The sequence below is a fragment of the Narcine bancroftii genome, chromosome 3, assembly GCF_036971445.1.
Source record: "Narcine bancroftii isolate sNarBan1 chromosome 3, sNarBan1.hap1, whole genome shotgun sequence".
Taxonomy (NCBI): Eukaryota; Metazoa; Chordata; class Chondrichthyes; order Torpediniformes; family Narcinidae; genus Narcine; species Narcine bancroftii.
This window is the reverse complement of record NC_091471.1, coordinates 322,977,486-322,997,810: the sequence shown is the minus strand read 5'-3', so window position 1 is coordinate 322,997,810 and position 20,325 is coordinate 322,977,486. Positions and strand designations below refer to the sequence as shown.

The 20,325-nt window shown below is 43.0% G+C and overlaps 1 protein-coding gene across 7 annotated transcripts in view; it reads right to left on the bottom strand.

The window, feature by feature from the left end:
• Window positions 1-3,672: 3,672 nt before the first annotated feature.
• LOC138759100 (fas-binding factor 1 homolog) overlaps window positions 3,673-20,325 on the bottom strand; it is a 155,363-nt gene continuing 138,710 nt past the window's right edge. For 6 of the 7 annotated variants that reach the window (XM_069929008.1, XM_069929006.1, XM_069929005.1 and 3 more), the window contains 6 exons: window positions 15,799-15,984; window positions 11,007-11,183; window positions 9,218-9,355; window positions 8,254-8,371; window positions 7,176-7,315; window positions 3,673-6,929 (listed from right to left, as the gene is read on the bottom strand). In XM_069929008.1, the coding sequence (XP_069785109.1) occupies window positions 6,846-6,929; window positions 7,176-7,315; window positions 8,254-8,371; window positions 9,218-9,355; window positions 11,007-11,183; window positions 15,799-15,984 (843 nt within the window). In that variant the 3' untranslated portion in view covers window positions 3,673-6,845. Of the gene's footprint in view, window positions 6,930-7,175; window positions 7,316-8,253; window positions 8,372-9,217; window positions 9,356-10,398; window positions 10,601-11,006; window positions 11,184-15,798; window positions 15,985-20,325 lie in introns of those variants that run through there. The other variant, XM_069929010.1, reaches the window with a different exon arrangement.

Sequence of the window (20,325 nt, the reverse complement as noted above, 5' to 3'; positions counted from 1 at the left end):
AATGTTGTAAATATAAATAAATGTTCTTTGTTCTCAATTTTTGTCTTGAGCAATTTCTGTGAAGGTACTTCTGTTTCTCACACATTTACATTAACCTACATCAATCATAGGTTTATTTTCCCATGTTCTCTTCATTCTCTGGAGGTGACAGAGCTGATTGACGAAGGTAAGTGCCCTGAACAGAGCAACCCCACTGTCGCCAGGAGTGACACCTTGAATAAAATCTGGAATATGTCCTTTAAAACTGTGGAGCACAGGGGCAGATAACAGGGGAAAAGTGTCTTTGTCTCAAACATTACAGAGAGCACTTGTTTGCATGTGTGTAGTGGCGGATTATGTAATATTTTATTTGTATATAGATATGTTTTTAAGGAGAAAAATTGTGGGTTTTTTTTAGTGTAGGATACAACCACTTCAAAACAAAGATATAATTTAAAATGTCAGAGCCTTTGTAAAGACAATGGAAACTGCTTTGCTGAAGGACTTCACAAGTAGGTATAAATTGGACATGCTGTGTCGTAATGGAAAGTAACAGATTAATGGACTCAAAAGTTTGGGTCCAGTGCCCCCATCTGTCTGGCTGCAGTTATCTATTCTAAGAAAGTCATGTGGTTTTGCAAGGAGGGAGGGAGGGAGTGAGAGAGAGTGACTGACTGCTGGTTTCTGCAGCATGACAAGCTGGCAGCTTTGAAACCCCATTTGAAGACAGGTTGTGAGTTTTGAATTCAGCCTGTTCAAAGCCCTTGTGGTCCATGCAAGAATAGCTGTATAATTTTTTCACTGAGATAAGGGAAATAGAAAAGGAACTCTGTGGTGACCTGAAAGAAAGAAGTTATCATCTGGAAAACCCTGTTGGGGTAAGTTTCTCCAGCAAGACACTGACATAGCTGGTTACGTTGTGGGTGTTCAGCGAACAACAATTCTCTCTCTGAAAATCAACAAGAACCTTTTTGAGCAGTAACCATTTACTTTTCAAATACCAAAGCCTGGTGAAATTCATAAATGTTAAATTCTGTGCACAGTATAAGAATTGTCTGCAACCAGTGAACGTGGAGGAGTGAGATTGGATTGTGAATCAAATAACTTTTCTGAACTTATACACATTACATACATGTGCACTTAGAATTAGAAGTGGGTTAAGTTAGGTTAATTAAGCTAATAGTGATAAGTTAAAGTGTGATCCTGTTTTCATGTTTAAAGATAATTAAAAACAACTTATTTCAGTAACCATTTGCCTTGGTGAATATCAATGCTGCTGGGTTTTGGGGGGGGTGGTCACATACTCTTATCAGTCTCTCTCTCTCTCTCATATATATATATTTTTCTCTATGTATCTCTCCTTTTCTATATACATATATATTCTTTCCATGTATCTCTCTCTCAATAATATACACACATACATATATATTCCTGTATCTCAATCTATCAGTCTCTCTCTCTCCTTTCTCTCTATATATAATTCTCAATCTGTGTTTGTGTGCGTGTATATATCTTTATAGCACTCTTTCTATCTTTATCTATTTCTTTACCTGGATCTCTATCAATTTCTCTACCTATATCTCTTTTTATCTCTCTCTACCTCTCTCATTGTCATCCTAATCTACAAGCACAGAAGGAAATAGGAAGACATCCATCTCGCTGCTGAAAGTGGATTGAATCCTGTTCATAGCCATTGCCGACACTGTCAAGTCTGCTCTCGGCCAGGTGACCTACTCAGATTAAACTTGTGCTAATTATGTCAGGAAAACCTATGACAGGCTCATGCTGCTAAGGGATACATGGAGGATAGATGGATGTATGTCCATCTAGTCAGCTTGGATCAGGCCAAGGCCTTAGACTGGATGGACATGCTCTCCAAAATGGACTTTAGGGGTGGAACCTGGAGTCGGGACCAACTGTGCTGCACAAACATCTGTAATGCAGTTCAAATCAATGAGTGAGAAACAGCTTCTCCATCAAGTCTGGAGTTTCTTAGAACCTTTTCCTGAAACCATTAGGAAGGACGATGTTTTGGAAGAGCTCGTAGCTGTCACATGATGCACTCCTCCCCACCTGGTCAGAGGACACATCAGCTCATGTTCTGCCCCACCTATCAGCACACACCTTGCTGTTGGCCCATGTTAATTACCTGCCCTACACCCTCCAGCCTGCCTGTACTTGACCTTAGGTCATTAGCTACCATGATGAGATTAGCCTGCCTGGCACCAAGCCATTAGCCCCCCAGTCAATCACCCGCGCTGGATTCTCCAATGCACTGTAAAGGTACCATGCGCCCTTTGTTCTCTCTTTTGTCACTTTGAGGAACCCCTGCTCCATCCTGGGCTGAGAAATGTGGACCTGTACTGGAGAAGCTGCTGGTGAGATAAGGAATCCATGTAATAGGGTTAATCAGTGCCCCTAGATTAGCACAGAGCCATGTTCGCCAGAGACCAGGGTTGGCGGGACACAAATTTACTTTTCCCTTGATTATATGCACGTGTGTATCTTTATCCCACGCCCGTTTATTAGCTGTGTGCATGTGTTTCAATTTTTTTACAAGCCCAGAGGATCCCAAAACCCAGCAACAGATATTCACCAAGACAAAGGGTTACTTAAACAAAAGTTGCTTTTAATTATCTTTAAACATGAAAAAGGGATCACACTTTAACTTATCACTATTAACTTAACTAACCTAACTTAACCCCCTTCTAATTCTAAGTGCACGTGTATGTAATGTATGTGTAAGTTCAGAAAAGTTCTTGATTCACAGTCCAATATCACCTCATTCCTCCAAGTTCACTGGTTACAGGCAGTTCTTATACTATGCGCAGAATTAACATTTATGAAGTTCACCATGCATTGAAAGGTAAATGGTTACCGCTCAGGAAGGTCCTTGTCAGTTTTCAGATAGAGATTTGTTGTTCCTTGACACAAACTGTCTCTTCTAATCAGCCACCTCAGTATCTTGATGATGAAAATTTCCCCATCAGGGTTTTCCAGATGATAATCTCTTTCTTTCAGGTCACCACAGAGTTATTTCAAGTGAAACATTAGGCAGCCACAAGGGATTTGACCAGGCTGAACTAATCACTCACAACCTGTCTTCCAAATGGGATTTTCCACAAGCTTGCTAGCTTGTCCTGTTCTAGTCCCAGCTGCTGCTGCTGACTGTAAAACTGCAGAACTGATCTCTCGCTGTATCACAGAAAAAAGCCTGTTTGACTCTTAGAACAGAAAGCAGCACTCAGACAGCCTGAGGCTCCCAGCCTACTCCTCTGAGTTCTTTAATCTGTTGCTTTTCAAAACAACAATCCATTAGTGAAGTCCCTTGGACACTTCCGAAAGCTTTTGCAAAGGCTCTTGGAGCCAGACTGTTTGGCTTGAGCAGAGCTCCAGTATTTTAAATGAGATCTGTTTTGAAGTGTTTGTATGTGATCTGCACTGATGTTGCCTGGCAGTGGGGACATTTAGATCAAAGACTACCTGGATGTGGATGATAGTGTGGCCTCCTGCTTAGATCCATAGTCTGACTGCAGATTGTGCGCCCAGTTTGAGTCTGCATCAGGAGCCAAAACGCTAGAAGGACAACTATGCTCTCCTGCAACAGGCTGTTTACCTTTAGGCACTGAGCATCTGGGTCATCTTCCTTTTCAGAACCAGAATTTATTGTCACGAACAAGTCACAAAAATTCATTGTTTTGTGGCAGCATCGAAGTGCAAACATTTATGTAAACCACCTTACAACAATAAATAGAAATAGTGCATGAAAAGTCAAAGTGAGGCAGTGTCTTCGGTTCATTGTTCATTCAGGAATCTGATCACAATGGGGAAGAATCTGTCCTTGTGCCACTGAGTGCTCATCTTCCTGTACCTTTTCCCCGATGGTAGCAGAGTGAAGAGGGCATGGCCTGGGTGATGGGCACCTTTGAGGAGACTTTTTTTAAGACATCACCTCATGTAGACATCCTCCATGGAGTGAAGTCTGGTGCCCGTGATGTCACAGGCCGAGTTAACAATCCTCTGGAGTTTTTTCTTGTCCTGAGAGATGGCGTCTCAGTACTAGGCAGTGAAGCAACCAGCCAGAATGCTCTCCACAGTACAACTGTAGATGTCCGAGCGTCTTTGGTGACCTTCTGAATCTCCTCAAACACCATTTAATCTTGGGCTCTTCTTTGGAAAGGGTCTGATGGGTCACCGTGCACATGTTCCTGAATAATGGAGGCAAAAATAAACCCAAACATCGTCTGATGACCAGGTCATCAGCATCAGGATTTGGATGTAAGGGTTGTTGTCACATTTCATCCTGAACAGGCCTCTGATTTACCCAGGGATACGTGCAGAAACAGACATCAAGTGCTGCTGGAAGAGCATCATTGTGGCAAAAGTCACTCTGGTCTGCCTGAAACCTGTGGGTCTTCCAGCATAGCAAGATGTCAGGCAGGAGTTTGTGCTGAGGAATGTACTTCAAAGGCTCTGTGGGGAAGAACTACATGCTAGGATTCTTCTGATACCAGACATCAAGTCTTGTGGCAAAGCCCCTTAAAGAATGGAAGGTGTGTTACCCTAGGGAACCGCATGATTCCAATGCCACTGTGTGCAAAAGAAGGATATGGAACCTTCTTGTACAGAAAGATCACTAAAGGTGAAAAGATTTGCACTGTGTTTTAAATACATATTTATTATGAATATATTTTTGAAATGAGAACTACAGTAAATCCTCACTCGAGTGATGAACATTTGGATCTCTCTGCCCTCTCCCTACCCCACCGAGTGTGGAGGCTCAGTCACTGAGTTAATTCACAACATGTTTGTGTATTCAGGGATGTGTAGCTGCTGCACAAACTTGGTGCCGATGGAGAGGCCAGCTCAGAACTATGAATGCACAGCAGGCTCCAAGAGCCAAATCCCGAAGAAGAATTGCCAGTACTCCATCCTGCGCACAAACTGGACTGCTTGCAGTGGGTGAAACGGTAGCAGGAAGGTTTATTTATAAATAGGACACTAAATTATTATCTGGCAAAAAAGACAGCCTTATATTAACACAATTTCTATATGGAACAAAATTAATCAACATGTAGGGTCTAAGGTGGAGCTGTCCCCAAAAATGCCCCGACTCTGAATTGATGGTGGACAACAAAATCCTGGACATCTGGTGCCAAGAGGGGTTCAGGTGGATCGAGGACTGTTATGAGCAGGAACAACTAATGACATTTGAACAACTCAGAAATAAATATGTCAAATAGGACGTTCCTCTACTACCTTCAGATAAGATCTTTTTTGAGGGACAAATTAGGTCCATCCATGACCCTACCGATGCACAATGACATAGAGACCCTAATTCGAAAGGTGAACACAGGGAAGTTCATCTTGGAGATGTATTTCTTACTCCAAGCAGAAGGCCCTAAATCGGGCCTTCACAAATTGAGACAAAGGTGGGAGTCAGACTTAAGAACAACAATTGATGAGCGGTGCTGGTCACACCTGTGTCGGCACAGCATAAGCATGATTATTAATGCATGGAAAGGGCTAGTGCAGTATACCTTTCTCCACCAGCTATATTTGACACCCACAAACATTGAATAAGACCAAACCAGAGACCCTTCTGGCTGGAACTAGACCAAGCCCTAGAAAAAAATCATTGGTAAAGAATTCCCATAGGACCTCGAGCTGTTCTTATTGGGAAATAGGATGGACAAAAGCTTAAGACGAAGCAGTCCAAATTCCAAATCCAATTTGTAATGGCCAGGAAGTGCAGAGCGGTTCCCTGGAAATCTGATTCTCAATTGGGCATTGCGCACTGGAACACAGAAATGCAAAGCTGTGTTCCTTGGAGAATATCACCTAGAACTTAAGGAAAAAATATAAGACCTTCCTAAAAATTTGGCAACCATATCAAAATTTCATAGGAGCACAGTTATAGTGTGGATCTGCGCATCTCGCCACCCTGCCTCCCCCCGTCTAATCTTCTACTGAGGGGCAGGGGGTCCATTCCACCTCAATCAAGTCAAGAAAAATATACCAGCCTGGGTGCCAGGTGTCGGGCTGTGACAAATCCCTGATCTGTTCCCTACCTCTGTTGTTGGTGACTTGAATGTGGGGTGTAACTGGTCTGTTGATTGTGGGAGGAGGAGGGGGGAAATGGCCCGGACTCAATGGCGAATTCTGCCTACAATTGATGACTGGAACTTGTGATTGATTATTGGAAACAGTTTGAGTTTGAAAATTTATAAATAAAATATTCAAAAAAGAATTGACAGTACTGGTGAACTGCCAAAGGAATTTGGATCAACCTACTCGTGTATAAACAAAGAATGCAACTTGATAAATTCATTTCCAGCAGTCCACTAGTCCCTTTAAACCTGTTCTTTGTGTAGGTAAAGGTACTGAAACATTGGATAAAAGATCAAAATTAAAGGATCTTTGAATGCATGGAATCAGTTGAAAGGACTGTGACTGAGAAGTGCTTATTTCAGAAAAATCAGTCCATCCTCAAGGACTTGGTTGTATGTAGAGGTGGTATTTTGGTTCATAACCAATGGAAAGGTTGGGTTAGGACCACTTGTATCAAGTGATCTATATTCAAGGTACTTGGGCTTGCACTTCAATTGATTTAAGCTGTTTTTGATCATCTAAATGTGTGCCAAAAGTTGATCTGTATCCAAGCCAGCAGAATTGAGAATTGTTACCATTGGAACAGTCAGGTGCACATTTCAAAATTGTATATTGATACACCTGACCTACTTTTCTCCAAAAATTATAAATGTAAAAAAGATTAAAAATTTGTACAATTCTTCCATATATTGTTTACACACAAACACACAAAGGAATTTATGCAGAGAAGTTAACAAAATTTGCCAAGGCCAGCTTTAAGCTGTTTGAGAAAATGTGTTATATTGAGCTTTTTTTAGTGTCTCCAGGAAGAACTGCTCATCTTCAAGGAAGCCACGGTCCTACAAACGAAACAAAAAGGCAAGAGTCACTGTGGGAGCCCGATGAGGCTAAGTCGAGCTCAGTATGATCCCGATCAGATTATTTTAGAATGTATTGATTCTTTTCAGGATCTTGATTGTGTTCACTTTTGGTCACATCCAAGGTCCGTTACAGACTCGAAGTCTGATCAGCCATGCCTTTATGGAATTTTGGAGCAGTCAGGGGCTGAATGGCCTATCTATTGTACACACACAAACAGAGCTTACCTTTTCAGCAGCATGCCGGAAAATAGCAAGTCTGACATCTAATTCTGAAGCCTCAGATCCCACGACTCTTTCAGTATCTTGATCTGATCCAGAATTGCCAGGTGCTGCCCTATGAGCATTATTACGGACTGAGGGAAGATCTAAAGGAGATACGAGCAACAAGCACATTTCGCTTTTGGCTGTTGTAAACTTACAAAAGAGCAGCGTTACAAAGATCACTGCAGTTGGAGATGATGAAAAGTCAGAACCCATGTTTTCTCTAATGTGCGCATGTGAGCACAAACGTGGCAGATTCACACCCCTGATTTTATAACGTGTGCTGATGACAGACAAGACTCCTGCTCACATTTATGTATTTTACCAATGTCAAAAGGGAAATTAGATATTTTAACACAGACTCAAATAAGCAAAAATTACAAGTACTGAAAGATTTGGGAACCATAGGTTCAAATAGCCTAGTGTTTTGCAGTGAGGAGTGTTAGAGGAACCACCCATCATTATTTCTAGTGTGGGAAATATCAGTGTAGCACTCTCACTGGTAAAGCTGCAGCCTCTCCTGTGCTTCAGAACTTGAATGAACTTGAATATAAAGAGCTGTCATATTATCAGATGTTCTAAAAACAATGCTGGGGCAGACTGAACTGCTCTGGAAATGAAGTGCAACCCGATTTTATGAGAAGGCACTTCGACATTTTTAAACTGTTCATTCTTTATTGGAGTCCACGATCCTGTTCCACCCAATTACACCATAGCCCCAGTACATTTTGAATGGAGGGAAGAAACCAGAGACCCTGGGGAAAACTCATGCAGACATGGGGAGAACATACAAGACAGTGCAAGATTTGAACCCTGGACCTGGTCGTTGGCACTGTAACAGCGATGTGTTAACCGCGTTGTGGATCCAGCAGGTATGTGCCATTCCCAACCCCACCCCACATTTGAATGTTACACTACATCATCTTCATGAACAAAGTAAGCCTTTAGTTCTTACCTCAGTTTGGTTTGAGGAATATAACTAATGAAAAGTGCACTGCGTGTACTCACCAGCAGGAGAGACTAGTTTCAGGAAAGCACTTACACGAATGGTTAATTGTGGATACTATTTGGTTTCTAATGGGTGATATCAGTGTCTTGTCTGGAAGCTCAACTGTGAGTTTGTGTGGAAGATGTCGCTGCTGGGCCAGGATCAGACGTTCCTGAAAATCAAATCGAGTTTTGCCAAAAGGGATGCTTTAATTTCAATTCCCTTATTAATTTTTAACAGCATTGACAACCACACCCTTGTTATATTAAATACTCTTAGATTAAAGCAAAGCAACTCTCTTTATACAGCAGCTGATTTTGTCAAAAGCTCTGAGACGTCCAAAAAGAAATAAAAGGTAATATATAAATGCTAGCTTTCATTCTATTCACTGCCACAATGTAAAGTTTTTAAACTTTACCCGTGCAAGCAGTCTTGGTTTTTATCATGTCTGATAGGCATGAAGGAATACACTCTATACTCATAAGGCATTTGATAAGATGGCAAACAAAAGTATTAAAAAAAAGAGTGAATCTGGGTGGTTAACAGAAAACAAGAAGTGGAAATGGCTGCATTGGAGCCAACCTGGAGAGCGAAGACATAACACTCCTCCGTAGGGTCCTACTGCCCGCTTGTTACGCTGACGATCCCATGCACGATTACCTCGTGTTGGTGGACTTAATTAATTCTTGGTGCTACCAAACTGATCCAAATGCTCTCAGGAGATGGAAAATAAATTTAACATCTGTGCTTTTTGCCACAAGGGAACATTAGCTACCATTAACACAGTTCCTTCATGGTACTAGGTGAAAACATCTCACAGCTCCCCTCCAGCTTGACCATAAAAAGATGCCTGTTATTTCCCTCTCCTCATCACATCTGCTCAGCCAGTACAGGGAACTGTTTTACTTGCCCTGTTGTCTGTTCTCTCCTCTGTACCTGATGCTTGATGCAAGAATACCCCTCTTGTAATCATCACAACTATTCCCACAGAAAGAGTGACAATAATTCCCGAATGTACCTGGTGTATCTGCTGCTCTTGCTGCTGAAGTCTCTCCATTTTTAGTTGGATAGCATGCAGTCGTGCCTGGTGCTCAGACTCCACCTTTTTAGCTTCCATTAATGCTTGTTCTCCTTCCTCATACTTCTGTGAAGAAAGCTGCAGAAACGAGATTAAAGACTGCCGCTTAACATTTTGTAATTTCCTCCTGGAATGCATTCAAGTGGTAACTGTTCCAGGTCATGTCCAACAGGCAAAATCTGCACCAATTTGAGTCTGAAGTTGGAAAGCTCTGCACAGGCAACCTGCAGACAGAGGACTGAGAATTCGTGGCAAAATGCAAGGATAATTGCCACAAATTATTGTACTCTCCAAATCCAGAGTTCCAGGTGGGTTGTGGGGGTTATTGGTGGAATACTGATTACACAGGACAACAAAGATCTTGCTTCCTGAAGTCTTTTTGGTGCATTTTATGGATTTTTGGTTGTTGATCAAGAAAATCACCTTAAAGTGATTTTTTAGATACAACCTATTTTTGTGATTTCCTATCATATTTTGTCGACTACAAGCATACAAAATAATGAATCGCAACATGTCATTGAAAATTCATTTTCTGCATTCACACTTGGACTTCTTCCCTTCTGACCTTGGTGCAACACGGTGAAAGGTTTCACCAGGACTTTGCAGCCATGGAAGAGCGGTCTCAGGGCAAATGGAATCCATCAATACTGCCGACCATTGTGGACTCTGACATGAGAGGCATCAGATGCTGAATACAAATGAAAATCACCTGCAAAACCTTTGTAGGTCAGTGGAACTAACACAATGTGTCAGCATCATTATGCGATTAACAAACTAAATTCAATAAAAGTTAATTTAATGTTACTCCAACTTCCTATGTGATACATCAAATCTGAATTTATGTTTGCATTCAGCTTGAAGTTGTCTATCATAAACCTCAATTTTTTTTTCAGGAAGCAAACCTCTTGATATAAATAGTTGTCCACCTCCCATTTCCTTTGAGAGGACAGTGGATTTAAGTACTGCAGCCTGTGTTTTGAAGGCATTTCTACTAGGTCTCCAAAATACATGGTGCAACTTTCAGAGGACTTGGGAGTGTTGGGAATTACAAACATCTAATATACACAATCAAATGCTGCCTGGGTTTAAAAGGCTTCCTCTGGGGGCTTAGGATAACTCACAATCAAGTCACCATCAGGTCCTCTCCACAGTCAGGGCATCTCCTCGGAGGACCCAATATGCTGTTAAACTTCTAAAAGTCATTTTCTCCTCCTTCCCTGACACCCTCCCTGCACAATTCTCCTTCAGCTTCTTGGCAGAGAATTCTCTGAAAGCCTGCCCCACCTGCCAGCAGCGCCCAACTGCAGGTTGGTATTTAATGCTCTGGAAAGGGAGAAAACACTGATAATTATTTTGCAAGGCAATGATACCCCAATTTTAATAATTATTTGTGACAGCATTGTCATTCTGTGCAGCAACCATTTTGACTCCAAAAATGCCTCAGGTCCAGTTTCTCAGCATAGGTGTCCAAACTACAGATGATCTGTTCACTGATTTTCTTTTCTCCTATGATGTAATGTTTGGTCGAAGAACGAGGATTACATCAGTGAAAGACTTACAATTTCAAATGTTATCCCTTTAAAATGGAACTAAAAGTTATCTTTGCTCCTAGTTTTTTCAAGAAATAAATTGAACAATTAATAATCTAAATTGACAAATGTTATTTCCACCTAGAAATATAAATCAGACATTTTTTGGAACAAATTTGATAAGCCCAGGATGTCCACACCTTGCTCATGTTGTCAATCTCTTCAGCCCTCTGTCTGATGCGGATTGCCATGGTGTTAACCTTCTCCTTCTCCAGCTGGAGTTCATGATGCTCTTGATTTAGGGCCTCTTGTTGCTGAGCCAGCTGTTTCTCCTTTGACTTTAATTCAACAGCTTTTACTTCCAATTCAGCTTGTTCCTACAGGAGAAGGAAGACTCAGTGTGATCAACAGCTAGTGATGTTTGATTACTATTTCAAAGCAGCCAGTAACGTCTTAACTGAAAAGTTGCTACCTAAAAAATCCCAAATCCCAACAAAATATGAAGATTTTTGTATTTTACGTTATGGTAATATTTTTACCAGATCCCTGGAATAATTTTATTTTAATTTAATTTAATAAAACCATAGAACATCACAGCACAGAAACTGGCCCTTCTGGTCTGTGCTGAACTATTTTTCTGCCTAGTCCAGTGGAAGGTGAGCAGCCAGATGTCATGGTCCACATTGGTTTACATGATACCAGTGACATAGATAGGAAAAGGGATGAGGTCCTGAAGAGACAACATAGGGAGTTAGGAAGGAGGCTAAAAAGTAGGACCTCAAGGGTGTTAATCTCTGGATTGCACCAGAAAGGCTAGGAATAGGAAGATGTGGTAGATGAATGCATGGCTAGAATTGGTGCCAGGGGCAGGGCTTCCAATTTGTGGATCATTAGGATCTCTTATGGGGAAGGTCTGACCTGTACAAAAAGGACAAGTTGCACCTGAACTGGAGGGGTCCAATATCCTGGCAGGCAAGTTTACCGGAGCTGTTGGGGAGGATTTTTGGCAGGGGGATAGGACCCAGAATGAGAAGCAGTGAATGGGCAGATGATACACAAGTAGATACACTGCATGTATTTGTAAACTGCATGAGTTTTTCAAGCTTTGTTGGGACCAAGGAAAACTGCCTCAGGACCTTCGTGATGCCACCATCATCACCCTGTACAAAAACAAAGGCGAGAAATCAGACTGCTCAAACTACAGGGGAATCACGCTGCTCTCCATTGCAGGCAAAATCTTCGCTAGGATTCTACTAAATAGAATAATACCTAGTGTCGCCGAGAATATTCTCCCAGAATCACAGTGCGGCTTTCGCGCAAACAGAGGAACTACTGACATGGTCTTTGCCCTCAGATAGCTCCAAGAAAAGTGCAGAGAACAAAACAAAGGACTCTACATCACCTTTGTTGACCTCACCAAAGCCTTCGACACCGTGAGCAGGAAAGGGCTTTGGCAAATACTAGAGCGCATCGGATGTCGCCCAAAGTTCCTCAACATGATTAACCTACTGCACGAAAACCAACAAGGTCGGGTTAGATACAGCAATGGCGTGAAGCAAGGCTGTGTTCTCGCACCAACCCTCTTTTCAATCTTCTTCAGCATGATGCTGAACCAAGCAATGAAAGACCTCAACAATGAAGACGCTGTTTACATCCGGTACCGCACGGATGGCAGTCTCTTCAATCTGAGGCGCCTGCAAGCTCACACAAAGACACAAGAGAAACTTGTCCGTGAACTACTCTTTGCAGACGATGCCGCTTTAGTTGCCCATTCAGAGCCAGCTCTTCAGCGCTTGACGTCCTGCTTTGCGGAAACTGCCAAAATGTTTGGCCTGGAAGTCAGCCTGAAGAAAACTGAGGTCCTCCATCAGCCAGCTCCCCACCATGACTACCAGCCCCCCCACATCTCCATCGGGCACACAAAACTCAAAACGGTCAACCAGTTTACCTATCTCGGCTGCACCATTTCATCAGATGCAAGGATCGACAATGAGATAGACAACAGACTCGCCAAGGCAAATAGCGCCTTTGGAAGACTACACAAAAGAGTCTGGAAAAACAACCAACTGAAAAACCTCACAAAGATAAGCGTATACAGAGCCGTTGTCATACCCACACTCCTGTTCGGCTCCGAATCATGGGTCCTCTACCGGCATCACCTACGGCTCCTAGAACGCTTCCACCAGCGTTGTCTCCACTCCATCCTCAACATCCATTGGAGCGCTTTCATCCCTAACGTCGAAGTACTCGAGATGGCAGAGGTCGACAGCATCAAGTCCATGCTGCTGAAGATCCAGCTGCGCTGGGTGGGTCACGTCTCCAGAATGGAGGACCATCGCCTTCCCAAGATCGTGTTATATGGCGAGCTCTCCACTGGCCACCGTGACAGAGGTGCACCAAAGAAAAGGTACAAGGACTGCCTAAAGAAATCTCTTGGTGCCTGCCACATTGACCACCGCCAGTGGGCTGATATCGCCTCAAACCGTGCATCTTGGCGCCTCACAGTTTGGCGGGCAGCAACCTCCTTTGAAGAAGACCACAGAGCCCACCTCACTGACAAAAGGCAAAGGAGGAAAAACCCAACACCCAACCCCAACCAACCAATTTTCCCCTGCAACCGCTGCAACCGTGTCTGCCTGTCCCGCATCGGACTTGTCAGCCACAAACGAGCCTGCAGCTGACGTGGACTTTTACCCCCTCCATAAATCTTCATCTGCGAAGCCAAGCCAAAGAAGAAGAAGAGATACACTGTGTAGTGAGATTTTGAGGAACAACAGGCGGTCAATAGGACAAACAAAATTGAAAAGGGTCATGAATATAGCATTGAAGGGCATTTAAATGCCACAGTATAAGAAATAAGGTTGATGATCTTGTAACGCAGCTGGGAATTAGCAGGTATGATACTTTTGTGGGGAATCATTGAGTTGAGACTGAAGGAAGATTATAGTTTGGAGTACACTACTGAGGAAAGGGAAACCCCAACGATCCTCTCGGCTATTTGTATGGACTTCCAGTCCGATGCTTTACAGTGACTGTACCACACAAATATACATCTGGAGAGTTCACCTCAATTGGTAAAAGGTTTTCAACATGAGGGTCAGTAGCCTTGCCCTCTCAGCCTCCTCAGGAAGGGAAGGCACTGCTGCGTCTTGCCGACTAATGAGCAGATGATGTGGATCCAGGATAGGTCGCCGCTTATATGCACACCAAGGAACTTTGTGCTCTTCATTCGCTCCTCGACGGAGCCACATCCTCCTGAAATCCACAATCATTTCCTTTGCCTGGTCCATATTGAGAGTCAGGTTGTTGTTCTCGTACCATTTGATGCTCTCCACTGTTGATGTGCAGTGGAGAATGGTTGAAACCTTTGTCCTCCTGAAGTCTGCAGCAATCCTGAACTCATTGCCCGATAGAAAATAATCTTTGCCTTTATTTCTTCCACAAAAGTGCATGATCATACACTTCTCTACACTGAACTCTTGCCCAGTCTCCTAACCCAAGTCTTTCTACAGTCTGTGATTCCTCAAGACAATCGGCCTCTCCTCTGATCTACAAAAATGGCCACTCAGCTATCTAATCCATCATCCAGATCATTGACATACAAGGTGAAGAGGCTCCAGCGCTGAAGGAATTATGGAAGACCCCCTCCATCCTGTGCACAGCATCTTCTGCCCACTACCATCAAAAAGGAAAGGCAGCATCACATGCCAGGCTGGGGATTAGTTTCTTCCCACAGGCTGTGAGACTGAGAAATGGCATCCTGTAACCAAGACAACCATCCCAAATATTGATTTGTATTTATTTTGATAATTTAAGTGATGTTAAGTACTGCGTAATGTGTGTTTTTGTGTATGCACCATGGTCTGGAAAGATGCTGCTTCATCTGTTTGTCTATGTACAATCAGGTGATCATCAACCTGAATGAGAAATTAGAGGAGGAGAAACATGGGAGTCGTTGTGCAGGACTTGGACATGTAATCATTGGTGAGGAATGGTGAGGAAGCCAAATGGAATGCTAGTATTCATTTCGTAAGGGATAGAATATAAGTTTTAAAAGGATACCGAGAGCTGTGTTGGGCTCCATATCTAAGGAAGGATGCATTGGCATTGGAGAGGGTCCACAGGAGGTTGACAAGGATGATCCCCGGAGATGAAGGGTTTTCCTCTCCCAAGTGTTTGATGGCTCTGGGATTGTATTCGCTGGAGTTGAGAAGAACGAGGGGGTATTTCATTGAAACCTTTCTAGTACTGGTAGGTCTGGATTGAGTGGATATGCAGAGGATGTTTCCCAAGCTGCAGGAGTGTGGGACCAGAGTGCCCGGCCTCAGAGTACAAAATGTCCCTTTGGACACAGATGAGTGTGGTGAATAGGTGGAATTTGTTGCCACAGACTTCTGTGGAGGCCAAATCATTAAGGTGGAGATAGATATTTTTTTTAAAATTAGACATACAGTATGGTAGCAGGCCCTTTTGTCTTGTACTCCTCAATTACACCCAATTCACGTTTTGAAGAGTGGGAGGAAACTATGTAGACTCAGGGAAGGCGTGCAAACTCCTTACGGGCAGTCTGGATTCAAATCCTGGTCGCTGGCGCTGTAGCAGTGTTGCACTAACTGCGGTGTGTCACCCCAAATTCTCGATCAGGAAGGGAATCAGGCATTATGGGGAAAATGCAGGAGAATGGTTTGAAAAGGATAGTAAATCAGCCATGATGCAATGAGAATGTGACTCGATGGGCCGAATGGCCCGATTCCTCTCTTTTGTTTTATGGACTAAGCTGGTCCTGTTGAAAAGGCTACGTTGGTTTACATGGTACCCGACAGCAATTCAAGCTATACTACCTGTTCGATAGGCCCAAATGTTCACCCTTTGTAATGATACACATGTTGATCAATAACCAGTAGAAAGTTTTTCCGACACACAAACATTGCTGCATCCTAAGAATGAACAGAGTGTATACCACTTGACTCGAGAGAAATGTTCCTCACTTACTTTTGCCAGGCTGAAGATGGCTCCTTCTTGCTGTGCACTGAGCTGTAGGGAACGGTTGGCATCTCTCTCCATCCGCCCATTGTTCAGTTTCTGCTGTGCGTGGAACGCTACCCATTCACCAGCCAGCCTTCGACGCTCCTCTGCACAATGCTGCATCACTGACTGCTGCTCTTCCAACAAAGCACTCTGAGAAGATTAAACTTAGTACATCACATGGAATAAAACCCTTGGTCTACTCACTACCTCACAATCAGAATATCTTATGTGCTGAAGGAGGATCTCCTTACTTATTTACTGAAACCACTTTAATCCAAACCAGCAATTAAATAAACTGCAGATGCTGGAAATAAAAAATGAAAACAGTGCTGGAAACACGAAGGTGGACAAACCATTGAGAGTTAGGCATTTTATGGGAACAATAGCTCTGCTGACAATTGACGTTTCGACTGTTGAAGTTGTCAAGAGTATCAAGTTCCTTGGAATGCCCTTAGCGGAGAATCTCACCTGGTCCCTTAACACCAGCTCCATCGCAAACAAAGCCCAGCAGCGTCTCGAATTCCTGCGAAGGCTGAGGAAAGTCCATCTCCCACCCTCCATCCTCACTACATTCTACAGAGGATGTATCAAGAGCTTCCTGTGCAACTGCATCACCGCCTGGTTTGGAAGTTGTACCTACTCGGACCACTGCAGAGGATAGTGAAGTCAGTGGAAAAGATTGTTGGGGGGTTTCTCTTCCTACCATGATGGACATCTACATCAGTCGTTGCAGGCAAAAAGCAATAAACATTGCGTAAACTGTTCTCCCTTCTGCTATCTGGTAGGAGGTACTGCAGCACTCGGGCCCTTACATCCAGATTAGGCAACAGCTTTTTCCCCCAAGCCATCAGGCTCCTGAATTCCCAGAACATGTGGATAGTGAACCGTGGACTTTTACTGTATATGTCTTAACAGTTTAATATTTCAATCTGTTTAACTTCTATTCTAACTTCCATTTACGTAAATGTGCTCCATGGTCCTGGAGCGTGGTATGAACGATAAATAAAGGTGACAACTCGAAATGGATGATTAATCCAGCAGCCTGTACTAATGATCTAGATTGGTGGTTTTCAAACTGCCCCCCATGCTTACATTCCACCTTAAGAAATCCCTATACCATAGCTGGTCTGTGATTAGTTAGGGATTGCTTAAGGTGTCTGTGAGTGGAAAGAAAAAGTGTGAAAACTTTTAATTGTACCTAACTGACTCGTTATGTGCACGGTTTCACAACTCCAAAGGAAATGGGCCAATGACAATTTTTCTCAAGCAAAATAATTCAGTAATTATTGGATCTAGAGCAGTGGTTCTCAACCTTCTCTTCCCATCCACATACCACCTTCAGTATTCCCTTTCCAATCACAGAGCACAAATGGCATAGGGATTACTTAAGGTGGAATGTGAGTTTGGGGCAGTTTGAAAACCATGGATCTGGATATACAAATTTGAATCTCACTACATGGAATAAGTTAATGTCATGGGGTTCAGATACTACGCAGGACAGAAGTAGTGTGAATGGTATGGAGAGTGATGAGAAAACATTTAGTGGACAGGAAAAAGGCAGAGAGCAAGAAAAGATGGTTGGTTTAAATTGCACCTATTTTAAAGCTAGAGGCTTGTCAAGTAAGGCAGATGAATTTGGAGCATGGATTGAGATGTGGTAGACATTATGGAAAGTTGGTTAAGAGAGGGGCAGGACTGGCAGCTCAACATACAGTTGCTTCAGGAAGGACAGATGAGAGTAAAAGAGGAGGGGTGTTGCATTCAGAGGATGTCATGGCAGTGGTCAGAGATGACATTACAGATAGGTCAGCTTGGAGCTGAGGTGTGATCACCTTGTTCGGAGTATATCACAGACCCATAACAGGAATCAGAGGAGCAAATATGCAAGAAGGCTGCTGCAGGTCAAATAAGGTCGTCACAATTGGGGATTTTAACTTTCCAAATATTGACTGGGAAAGGCATAGTGGAATTTGTCAAATATATTCACACAAGATTCCTCCAGCAATATGTAAAGGGTCCCACATGGGAGACGAAAATGTTGGATCTTGTCTGGGAAATTGGGAAGGGCAAATGGATGAAGTGTTTGTGGATGTGCCTTTGGGGACCAGTGATCTTTGTTCCATTAGGTTTAAGATCATTATGGAGAGAGACAGTGCAGGACCACGAGTTAAAATTCAGAATTGATGCAAGACCAATTTTGAAGGTTTGAGATGGGAACTCACTCCAGTTAATTGGATCAGGTTGTTTGAAGGAAGAGGAATGTTTGGAAAATGAAATGTTTTTAAAAGTGTTAACAAGAGTCCAGGACATGCACGTTCATATTAGAGTAAAGGGACAGAGATCCAAGCTTGGGAAAGCTTTGATGATGAAGGAAATTCAGGCTCCTTTCCAGAGCAAGAAGGAGGCATGGGGACTCTATAAGCAGCTGGGATCAAGGGGATTGCTGGAGGAGTTTTTGGAACTGAGAAGCAAGCTAAAAAGTGAAATCAGGAGGGCAAAAAGGAGATAGAAATTAGCTCTGATATAACATTAAGGTAAATCTCTTTTATGTGCATGATTGGAAAAAAGTTAACCAGAGAAATATATTGGATCACTCAGTAATCAATTTGATCAACTGTGTGGAGTCACACAGGGTCGTCAATGAATACTTCTCTGTTTTTACTGTAGAGAAAGTCAATGGCAGTGTCTTGAGATCAGTTAGAGGTATGGTTGATAAGGCAATGCATATAGAGGTAGACAAATCTCCTGGGCCTGATCAGACATAACAGAGGACACTGTAGGAAGCTTGAGAGGAAAGTGTTGGTGCTCTGGCTGAGATTTACTGTAGGAGTTATCCTACAGAGGCGAGGTGCCAAAAGACTAGAGGGGGGAAAATGTTCAAGAAGGACTGCAGGGAAAATCTGGGAACTCCAGGCCTGTGAGCCTGACATCTATGGTTTGTAAGTTACTATAGGGTTTTATGAGGGAGAAGCTATATAGACATTAAGATAGACAAGGGCTAATTAGGGAAAATCAGCACAGATTTATAAGTGAGAGTTTTTATTTGAAGATGTGATCAAGCAGGTTGATGAGGGCAGAGCTGTAGACATTGTATATGTGGATTTCAGCAAGGTATTTGATAAGGTTCCACAGAGTCGGTTTAATTTTAAAAAAATGTAAGACACATAGCACAGAAATAGTTATTTCCAGCCCAAGAGCCCGTGTCACCCAATCACCCCAATTAACCTACAACTCCTGTATGTATTCTTTGAAAGGTGGGAGTAAACTGGAGTGTCTGGAGGAAACCTGTGCAGACATGGGGAGAACATGCAGACTCCTTACAGACAGCAGAGGATTTGAATCCAGGTCACTGGCATTGACCACTACACTAACCATGCCGCCCTACGCTAACTGTGACACATGGGATCCAAGGCGAGATCGCTGAATGGATAGAATATTGGTGGAAGGTTGTTTTTCAGAGGTTCATGTGGCCTCTCTGTCTGGAATCTGGTGGGAATGTAGATTGTGAAAGGTCACGTGACCTCCCTGTCTAGAACCTTGTCAGAAGTCACATCACCTGCCAGTCAAGGTTGGACTCTGCCCACCTGACCACTGGCCCCTTTAAATCACTTACTATCACCTGGGCCTGACTCCCCAGCTTGCTGTACTTTAGAAGCCCATTACGTGCAGCCAACCAGTCTCTATGCTCCTTGGTCCTGACTATAAACGTTGCTCTAACACAGATTGCGAACTGTGGACATTGTTGGACGAGTCATTGGTAAAGTGTGCACTACACTTAGAGTGGGACTGTAGTATTTAGCATCAAGCTGAATCCCGTTGAAACAGGGAACCAAGAGTGTGTGTTGAACTCCCTGTATAATAAGAACGCGCTAGTTACTGAATATTACTGCACGTGTGTGTGGGAGAGAGGGGAAAGCAGCCACTGTATCAGAGATTGTTGTGTCCCATGTAACTGCCTACATTGTTTAAAGTGAATACTTAGTATTGAGCTATACCCCATTGGTTCAATGATCCAGGAATGAGTGTGTGAGAGAGAGGGGAAAGCAGCCACTGGTATTGGAGGTCACTGTATCCAATATGACTGCTGATATTGTTCAAGTATCGAGTGTTATTTTGTACCTTCCCCATTATGATTTCCGTGTGCGCAATTGTTCATGTAGCCTCTGTCTGGACTCGTTTCTCTGTGATCCCACCGAACCCAATTTAATCACACAAAACAAGGCCTATGACTGGTGGTGTCCTCAGGGTTCAGTGCTGGACCCATTGCTGTTTGTCATCTATAGCAATGATTTAGATGAAAATGTACATGGCATGATTCGCAAGTTTATGGCTAACAATAAACTGTCTGGTTCGGTAGATTGTAAAGATGGATGACAAAGATTTCAGCAGTATCTTGATCAGTTCATCAGAGGAATGGTTAATGGAACTGATTACATTTTTGGAGGTCTGACATGGGTGGCACCTACACAGTGAATGGTAGGGATCTGAGAA